At 42.4% G+C, this 10,731-nt stretch overlaps 1 protein-coding gene across 2 annotated transcripts in view; it reads right to left on the reverse strand.

The window, feature by feature from the left end:
• KY (kyphoscoliosis peptidase) overlaps window positions 1-7,652 on the reverse strand; it is a 29,483-nt gene extending 21,831 nt beyond the window's left edge. The window contains exons 1-3 of one of the 2 annotated variants that reach the window (XM_083443277.1): window positions 7,227-7,652; window positions 2,360-2,410; window positions 513-560 (exon numbers count right to left, since the gene is read on the reverse strand). In XM_083443277.1, coding sequence (XP_083299403.1) covers window positions 513-560; window positions 2,360-2,410; window positions 7,227-7,368 — 241 coding nt within the window. In that variant the 5' untranslated portion in view covers window positions 7,369-7,652. The remainder of the gene's footprint in view (window positions 1-512; window positions 561-2,359; window positions 2,411-7,226) is intronic. The other variant, XM_083443278.1, reaches the window with a different exon arrangement.
• Window positions 7,653-10,731: the final 3,079 nt, after the last annotated feature.

Consider the following 10,731-nt stretch of genomic DNA (forward strand, 5'->3'; position numbering starts at 1 on the left):
GGCATCTGACAGACTACATATGAAGACAGAATGCTAGATTATTGAAATATGTCTGTTTTTTCTTCATTTTATAATGCAAACTTTTTAAAAAATGAATAGAAGTTCTATAATTTTGGATCTTTAAGTATTTATTGTTATAATGAGAAATCATTAGGAAAAAAGTAGTTTAAAATGCTTTTGAGATTGCATTACATACTCCTTTAGCAACTACATTTTGCCTCCCTCAGGCATATTTAGATTGATCAGGCATGCAGGATTTTTTTTTTAAGTAGGCCTTCCCTCATCTTAATCCTGCTTTCAGAGATTAATTTTACTGAGTTTTTCTTCTTCTTTCAACCTCTGTAATTTTGTAACATCTGGTCGTGGTGATTTTCCAAAATAGTATGCCATTTTTTGCTCTGTTCAAACATCTCTAAATGCTCTACTATTTTATGATATTCTAAGGTAAAAGCTTACTCCCAGTAACTTGTAGCAAAGGGCACTATCAGACAGTTCATCGGTTTATCACATACCTTGGGCAGAGCAGGAAGTAATGACTTGCTGCATCTGAGCTGCATGGCCTGGTGATGGAAGGAAAGCTTTAGTGACAAGAAAACAACCTATGAAACAGGGGCAAAGTGATAAGTCCATGCAAAAGCAGGGAAAATGCAAGTTGGACTAGTGGCAAAAGATTGAAGAGTATCATTATCATCAGGGTGTTCCTGTTTAAAGTCCCAGCCAGCCAACCATACCCTCCTCCAGGATAGGTCATTCCATTTCCCCTCCCAAACACCAGTTGCCTGTTCTTCTCCAACTGAAATTGAACATCACCTCCTTATGTCCAACCCATGGTCTGAATAGAGCCAACACACGTACATGGTACAAGTAAGATAACTGTGAAAAGTAGCTTTTGCCATCAGTCATGGATGCTTTAGCTGAGATTCCTGCATTGCAAGGGGTTGGACTAGATGACCCTTGATGTACCGCCCAACTCTATAATCCTATGATTTGTGTAATTGTATATATGTAGACTCTGCTCCGACTTTTGATGAATGCAACTTGGCAGCAAGGATAATGGATTCAATCCCCACTCTGTGCATTCACAGAACACACACTCATATTTTAACAGGTGCATGGTTTTATATAATTTTGATCTAAAATACTAGCCCCCTCCCCCCCCAAGCATGGAAGATAGACCAGTCTACATCAATGGACACACTGAGTTGCATCCCTTTTCTTTCAAAGATCAGTATATTGGCAGTCCCCAGAGAGAAGCTGGAGCATTTCAGCAATGTGTTTGCCATTCTGGGTACCACGTATCTTATGGCTGGCATGGCTCAGACCCATGAAAGATGATGAGATATCACTGCAATGTGTGTGATGACGGCCCATGTGTTTGTTTTAATATGGCTCAATCTGCAGTTGCATCATAGCATTCAGAAATACTGTAGGAGCACCGGCTGCTTCACGGTGTCAGACTTCATAAGTACAGTAATCTCGCTACACTGCCTGAAATTGATTTGTTGACACCTCCATGCTTGGTGCATGAAGATTTCTGGCAATACAACTGGAGATCTTCAGTGAATACCTATGAGTTGGTGGAAGCCGCTGTAAAGTCTTGTTAGATCCGGTTGTAAAGCTAAAGAGCCTATTTCCCTCTGATCTGAAAATTTCATGCCCAGATTCTTGGTAGTTCCTTTGCTAGCACTCCTGCTCTGGGGCAGCTTTTATAGAATGAGGAGCAGAATGACTCTGCCTCTTGTACTGTGGTTTGAGATGAGCAAAATGGAATTATCTCACAATGTTTCCCAAACTTGCTCTCCAGCTGCTTTTCAACTTCATTTCCCATCATCCCTGACTACTGGTCTTGCTAGCTAGGGAGGATGGGAGTTGTAGTCCAAAAACAGCTGGAGAACCAAGTTTGGAAAATACTGAAGAGTTATGCACAAGGCCTAATATTTGTGTTTCTTAATTCAGGTTGCTAATATCTGTACTTGGCCGTTTCTGTAATTCGGGACTTGGGAAGCTCTTTTCCCCAGACTGCCTTCAGCACAGAAATTGCTAGCTCTCCAAATGCCACCATGTTGCTATGGGCATCAGGACCGGCTCTACTATTAGGTTGAGTGAGATTTTGCAATGCCATTAAATGGCAGCAGATTGCCAGTTGTTTACAATATCTGAGCAGCCTCTGTGAGTGGTGACAGCATTTGGACCTTATATTTCAGGCAGCAAAATATACAGAGCTAATGATTAAACCTCCAAGAGACCCACCCCAGCCTCTCTCAACATGGTATGGCTGCCTTTAATGGGTATTAGAATACACTGATCTGGACTGCATTTCTCACATGGAAACTCAAAGGGTTTAGAGAAAACGACATACCATGAAGCTCATTTCCTAGTTTGTTGTTTCCATTGCCATCCCCTCGAAAGCCTAAAAAACAACAACCAGTAAACTGTGTTATTTATTTATTTAACAAAAATTATGTACTGTTGGATTGTAACAAAACCTTTAAGTGGATTACAAGAAATATTAAAATTATCAATAAAGAAGTTAAGAACAATGAATTAAAAACTTTTAAAAAACAATTAAAATAAGTAGTGAACTAAAAATTGATTAAAACATGTCAACATTTTCATGCCTGGAAAACCAAAAATGTTTTAAAGCAGGCACTGAAATGAATACTGCAATGGCACCTACTGATTTCAATAGGCAGGGAGTTTCAATCAATGGAGTTAAGTTACCCAAGTCAATGGGTCTACTTTGAGCGTGATTGCTCATAGCATTTTGGATTCGTCCAACTAGCAAATGAATTCACCATCCCCTAGATGAGTATTTAATCATGGACAGCTACAACAACAGAGCACTAGTAGCCTTTGTGTATATGATCTACTACTAGGACAGCTCTTAAGGCATACCTGCAAAAGCTCACTGTTCTCCCAAAGGTATGAATAGTTGGATGAAGTCAAAGACAAATTCTCAGCTGGGTGGTTGTTGTTTTTAAAAAGGCTGAGCTAAGGAAATTAGAATTGTTTCCCTTCATAAATTAAATAAATGTGCATATGTATGCTTATTTTTCATCTTTTACAGTGCAATCTTCTAGATGCCTCCTCTGAAGTTAAGTCCCACTGGCTTCCATGGGATTTGTTCCCAGGTAGCTGGGTACAGAGTTACGAGTTACAGTATTATTGTCCTCCTGCAAATCCTGAGAAGCTGGAGGCACTGAAGTCCTGCTCAGCTCTCCCTTTGATCTCTGAGGTTTCACTAAGAATTGAAAGCCTTGCTCTGGCTTGCTCTGATCACAGGATCATGACACAGCCTGTCTTGCAGAACTGGTGACAAAAGAGAAGTCAATGCTTTGGAGCGCTTGGAGATTTTGCCTAGAACTGTGTGGGGTTTTTTGGTGTGTGCACGCATGCGAAATTAGGCTGGATGCCCGAGTCCCTTCTAATTCCTGGATCCAGCAAGGGTTAAAATCTCATGGAGGATTCAGTTGTTGGAATAGCCAGGCTAGCTTCTTGGTAATGGCCCTAGGTCTTTAGTATAAGGAAGGAACCTGCTCTGCGCATGAGGGCAAATTGGCTGGTAGTGGCTGATAGTGAGAAGGTCAAAGGCCAGAGTGGGGAGAGTGGGTTGGGCTACAAGCAAGTAGATGCCTGAGAGTGATAGTCATGTCAAGGGTTGTGGCTATGGGAGAAGCAAGTCCTTCTGGGGACTTTGAGCCCTTTCATCATAGCCTCAGTCTGTGTATATGTGTAAATAAACCATATGGCAAACAGACGCCACAAAATTCCCCGCCCCTCATTCCAAAGAAACCAAACTGTGGGTAAATGATTTGAAGCCCTGGAATCTTACACTGCTCAGAGATTGGGATGTTGTGCAACAATATATTCCTTTTCAAACTCTTTCTATGCTAGGGTGTGTGTATGCAGCTGTTAGTTTAAATTAAATGTACAGCATTTTCCCAAAGGAAGGAATGAACAAATGGGCTGGCTAGAACAAAAACACTCCCACCCCTCTCCAAACCTCCCCAGGGTAACTTCTGAAATGTGTTGGCTCATTCTCAAGGCCAAAATCTCCTTCTGTGTTTGTTTCGTGACCATATCCCTGCTACTCTTCCTTGTTTGGAAACAAACATACAACCCTGAGTGCTTTGACTGATCCACCTCGCTGCAGCTGACCAGGGCACCACGGCAGAGTGATGAGTGAACAGCTTGCCTAAGGGAATTTGGAATGGCTTGATATTGCAGACAGACAGTTTTCGTTATAAATAATGGCCGCAACACATCAGGTTTATGAAACACGTAAACACCTAATGCATCAGCACAAATTGGGATGTTACATTTATATTTCTGCTCTGAACTTTGTCCTTGGATATCTCAATCTCTTCTGGCCACTGAAAATAGTGACATTATTCTGACATTGCACTCTGCAGGAACAACACAAAATGAATGCAACATTAACTGTACCTAAGAATAAAAACGATGACTTGCCTACCTATTGGAGTGGAGTGTATGTGTGTTGTTTTAGTATTTCTTTTTATATTCAATTTCTATTTTGTGACTTTATACCATATGTATATTATTGAAAGACCAATAAAAAATAAACAAATAATGGCTACAATCTAGCACAGAATTTGCATTTGCTTTAACATGTCATTGTTTTCCTTTAGCACAACTCCTACGTCTGCTCCACTCACAACGAAAGCAGGAGTTAAGAAATACAATTTAATGAGCAAGAGAGGTGGCTGGGTAGGGTGGGAGAAGCCGAATCTTCCTTGCATCCTCTGCTTACCCTACTTGAGCTTCTCTCCTCAAGCCCTCTACTCATTCCAGCTAGACATGGAGCTCCCAAAATAATCTTGCTCTTTCCCCCCTAAAAACACTTGCAGGTCTCCCCTATTTTGAATGGAGACATGATGCATGGCAGGGAGAAGGGGGTGGGGACAGAGAACTTAATATTTCCACCCCCCTTATTTATTTGATGATTTATAATCCACACTTTCATAAAAAATATCAAGAGAGTGTGCAACATAGGAGAATCAAATCAACAAAAGTATCCATAATAACAGTATAAAAACATCAACAAAAATATCAATAAATACTGATGGGTCAGAAAAGAAACTTCCTATTGTAAAGGCCTGAACAAACAATACAATTTTCAAACGACGTCTCAAAAAAGGGAGGCATGATTGCTGCTGAACCTTTATTAGTGGGGAGGGCCACAGGGCAGGGTCTGCCACAAGATAGGCTTGGTCCTTGGTGAAGGCCAAATGAACTTCAGGGATGTGGGCAATGAAGAGAAGTGCCCCATCTCTGTGAAGTTCTCAGTGGTCAAGGTGGAATTTTAGGAATCAGTCACATACAACTCCCTTCCCCAGAGCTACTATTAGAATGACAATGTGTTTGAAAGGCTGCCTGGCTTAAGTCCAGCTGAAAGGTAAAGAACCCCAAGAAGGGAGAGTAGAGGCCCTGACATTGTCCATCACTTGGACAGCAGATTGAGCAGGCACAAGGGCCACAGCCTTCACAACAATTCTGTTCTCTCCTAATAATTCCACAGTGATGCATCACCATTACAATCTTGAGCATTTCATTTCCCAATAGGCTGCTCTTTGTTGTGGCAGTCTAGGATGTTCTGGGAATGTTGCGCATTGTACTCATGTTTACAGTATACAGTATGTAGGCATTGTACCTATGTGTACAGTATGTAAGCACTTTCGCTTCCCTGGCAACTGGGCTGCCTCAGTGTAGCTGAAGTTGTGCAAAATTCTAGTGTTGCATGTCGCTTCTGAGTTTCTTGGAGAAAGGGGTCAAAATTAGTAGTAGTGGGTAAGATGGTGGTTCAAATTTTACCAATTTTTACCTCAGTCATGAACTCACAAAGTGGCCTTACGCAAGCCACTATTCACTCACTCTCCATTTGTAATAAAGGGACAATAACATTGATCTACCGTATTAGAGTGTTGAATGCTATACAGCACATTTCAGCATTAAATATGTGTGATGTATACAGACATACCTACGGATAAATACGCTTCAGGTTGAGCGCTTCGGGTTGCGCTCCGCGGCGACCCAGAAGTAACAGAGTGCTTTACTTCCGGGTTTCACTGCTTGCACATGTGCAGTCAAAATGATGTCATGCACATGCGCGGAAGTGGTGAAATGTGACCCAAGCACGCACAGACATGCTATCGTGTCTTATGTTCTGTTTGGGATGCGAACGGGGCTCGGGAATGGATCCTGTTCGCATCCCGAGGTACCACTGTATTATCAATGGGTGATCTTGGACCAGTCTCACTCTTAGCCTAATCTACCTCACAGTGTTGTGGTGAGGGAAGAAATATTGTGGGGAGAATGATATACACTGAGTAACAAATGAATTCCCCTCATACCCTAGCAACTGGAAATGCCTGTTTTTCCCAGTTGCAATATCCTATTATTATCATATTTTATTACTACAGCTCCTATTATTTTTCTGAGGTCACCCATTTCACTGGCTTCTGTACTGTGAAAGGAGAGTACTTAGGTCACCATTACAATTACGTCCCCTGCAAAAGGTGCATCAGGCTATACACTAAAGTTCCTTGTATTACACACATGCATGCTAGCACACACAGACAGACACACACACACACACACACACACACACACACTGCAAGCATTTGTTCTCTTTGTTTATGATGGCAACAGACAGGAGATTGAATTACAGAATCACTGTCTGTTTCAGCAGCCCCCGTCACTGGTTCTGTCTGCAGACGGGGAACATTTTCTGAATGACAACTTTGGAGGTTTCTCACAATGTAAAACTTCTCACATTGAGAAGGGACAGTGTGAAGACATTGCCTTCACAATAACTATGCACAATACTGTGTTTATGCCCTATGTGCTGCTGCAGAGGTTTCTTCCCAGATGGAGATGCAACAGGAACAGTGTTTCCCGTTGTTGTTGTTGTTGTTATTATTATTATCTCATCCACCATCCAAAGTTCACAGGGTGATTCACAACAATTTTCACAGGAAGGTTGGTAGGAGGGAGCTAAGCTGAAAGTTTGCAAAAGCAGCTCAGACAAAGGGAATACCCATGTTTTATTAAAACTTGTTTGTGGGAGTGCATGTGCAAAAATAGCTCCCTCCTTCCCTTTATTCCCCCCTCCTACCACTTTCATCCTGCAAAGTTAAACCCTTGCCACCGAGTTTGTTTGCACTTCCCATCCTTGCAAGCTAACCAGCCAACACAGATTTCTTTACCTTCGCTTTGATGTGAAGCGTGGCTCTCCGTCTGTCTGTCCATCTGCAGCCTCTGCACCATCTTCCTCTTCTCGGGCTGGACTATCAAGAGCATTTCTAGGGCTACTGCACTGGGGTCTTTCTGAAACTCCATAGTCCCCATCAGAGCATTGCCTCTCCTGCCTTCCTCTCAGAAGTCCTAATGCTACTGCTGCTACAGCCGCCAAGTGCCCTGGGTATTTTCTACCCCTCACCCAAATTGCACACCCGTACAGACATGCACGCAAAACACACGCACGACTTTTGGCTGACCCTGCCAAAGGCACTGTTTGTGGGTACCCGGCAGAAATCTACCCTAATGAGTAGGTTACAAGTCACCTTTGAAAGGAAATCCCAGCAGGGATCCATTTCCTAAACCTGAGGAAGGAGACACATTTTGGAGAGAGAGGGAGGGAGGGAGGGAGAGAGGGAGAGAGAGATAGGGGTCTAGTTTCAGAACATGTTCTTTTCGAACCCCCTCCCTTCTGGCTGCCCTTTCAGCATTAAGCCCTTGCTCACATGTAAATCCCGCTAACACCACTGTTGCTCTCGGAGAATTTGCTTTGTGAAGCCTGCATACCCCCTAAAAGGACTTCTGCTGGATTGCCAAACCCAATGTGGAAACTTAAAACGAGACTGCGGGGAGGGGGGAGGTCAATTACTTAAAAGCAGCAAAAAATAAAACAACAATAGGGATGCTTTTGGTGAATGGAAGTTTTTGATGTCACATCCTGGGGTACTTGTTTTAGATAAAATGAGCAATCCCAATTATTTTCAGAAGCAACCTGGTTTCTAAAATATCGTATTAACAGCAGCAGCAGTAACAGCAATTGCCCATCAAAAACACCCGTTCAGTTTCTCAAGCAATTCACTTTTTCTGCAGCAACTTGTGTGCTTTGCCATTCAGTCTCATTGCAACTGCAGGCAGAGAACATGGAAAGGTGGAAATGTCAACAATTTTTACCAGCTCCCAGTCCAGCAAATAGAAGCAGTATGGTATAGCAATTATGAGCGACCTAGTTTAGCCGGCTGCCGTAATGGGGAGAGTGTGCTGGCATAAGAGTTCTTTCTAAATATATCCCGGACCTCCATCCTGTCACAGTCCGAGCTGGCAGCTGAGCAATGTTTGGCTCATCGTCTTGGGGGTGGCAGGGGTTTGGATGGGAACACCTGTGGGCTGGAGGACAGTGCAACACAGCTAGATAGTTTTTGAACTTCTGCAGCCCTCATTCAATGTATGAATGCAAACCCATGAAATTGATTGCAAGCCATCCTGGGCTTAAATGCTACTACCCCATGGTCCTCAAGTGACAGTTGGTGCTAGAATCAGGTGCAATAATTGTTCACATGTATAATTTCTGTGTGTTTCTTGGAAGACTCCTGCAGGGCATAAAGGCAAGACGTTTTCAGCAATCTGCTCATCTCCCATTATCATCCACCAGCAACTGATACTTGGAGATATACTACCTTTAAAACAGGAGACTGTAGCCATCATGGCTGGCAGAAAAGAGGTTCTGTGAGAAAGAGTCAAAATCATAAAAGAATATGAAACCAATAAAAGGAACTCCCTTTATGGAGATAAGACTGTTTCGTCCAGTAGCAATATAGGGCTTATTCACACTTACCTTTCCTCCACTCCATGTTGTTGTTGTTGTTGTTGTTGTTGCTGCTGCTGCTGCTTGCCCCAGAGCTTTACCTGTGAAAACCTGCTCTTTAGCGCTCAATCTGAGCAAATGTCAATTCGGGTTTTAAGCAGATTGTCATTTGCTTGGGTTGAGCTCTAAAGAGCAAGTTTTGGTGGAAAATGTCTGGAGCAAAGAAAAGAAAGGACACTTGGACACAGAACTGTAAAGTGTGGTCCATGCCTGGAAAGTGTAGGGCAAAATATAAGAGTGGATAAGCCCACACACTCCATTTCTGATGTCAGTAGTTTACGTGGCTATTCAAAAATTGATTTTTGGAGTTGAGGCAACAACTTCGCACTTACGAAGACTAGGCAGCCTTTTGTGAAAAACTGGACATGGTGACTTGCTAATTTGTAATTTAAATAGCTCTAGAACTCCATATTTTCTTCCCTAGGCCAATATAAAAAATTCATTAAGCTTTTCTGCAATTTCCCTGTCTTCCTTTAGCAATGCTCTCATTTGCTATCAAATTGCTCAACTTTCTGCTCTCAACTTTTTAAAGGAAGTCTTTCCTTTTATAGCTTCCCTGATTCTACTTGTTAACAGGGCTGGCATCCACTTCGTGGTATTTTTCCTAATTTGTGGTGGCATACATTCTGTCTGAGCTTCTATTATTATGTTTTAAAGAATCTCCAAGCATCCCAGAGAGATTTGACGCTCCTGACTCTCCCATTTGACTTCCTTTCAACTAATCCCCTCATTGAAGTGGATCCACTTTCTTTCCTGCTTAGACCCAACATTGCTTCCCTTGATGGAATACTTGCTCTTAACATCTATTGACACCATTATTTTTGTAGGGATGGCAACTGATATCCCAAGAGGGTACCAACTTACTTCCTCAAGGTGGTGCTTTCTGTTTTCCTTTGTAGATGGAACAAATCAGAGAAACATGAGATTCCAGTAAAACTAAGAGTGTTGGTCAACTGTTGAAATCAACTCTATCTATTAATTTATATACTCTCTCTCTCTCTCTGTCTGTCTTGATTGTAATAGTTAATATAGTAAGCATATTATATAAACTATTAAATCTTCTATAATAATGTTGTTTATGAATTGGGGGAGTGGGCAGATTCCCCTGAAAGTCCTGCGTACCAGATTCCCCCTCCTTCATAATTTCTAGAGTTAATGTTGTTGTTGTTGTTTAGTCGTTCAGTCGTGTCCGACTCTTCGTGACCCCATGGACCAGAGCACGCCAGGCACTCCTGTCTTCCACTGCCACCCGCAGTTTGGTTGTAGACAATTACTAAATGCTTGAAGTCTTCACCTGGGTGCGAGGCAACTTAACAGTGTACAAATCACAGAATCTTAGAGTTGGAAGGGACCCAAGAATCATTGAGTCTAGCCCCCTGCAATGCAGGCATATCAGCTAAAGCATCCATTACAGACAACCATCCAACCTCTGCTTAAAAAAACTCATGAAACGAGAGTCCACCACCTCTTGTGGTAGTTTGTTATACTGCCGAACAGCTCTTACTGTCAGAAAGTTTCTCCAAATGTTTAGTTGGAATCTCCTTTCTTGTAAGTTGAAGCCATTGCCTCGAGTCTTACCCTCCAGAGCAGGAGAAATAAAGCATGCTCCCTCTTCCATGTAAATGGAATGCAGGCTGAATCAGTTTCTTGGCCTGGAAATGCTTAGAGAGAGAAGAACCATCATGCAGTACAAAGGAAGAAAATGGGCAATTAACCCAGTTACCCTGTGCTGGGCAGCAGAGGAGTGTGAGCCCTTCTTCATGAGGGGATGATGAGCAGAGACAAAGGTGAGGTTTAGGATTTCATTGTGTGATGATGTAAGCTGGGAGCGG

This window comes from Podarcis tiliguerta, assembly GCF_965153285.1.
Source record: "Podarcis tiliguerta genome assembly, chromosome: 5".
Classification (NCBI taxonomy): Eukaryota; Metazoa; Chordata; class Lepidosauria; order Squamata; family Lacertidae; genus Podarcis; species Podarcis tiliguerta.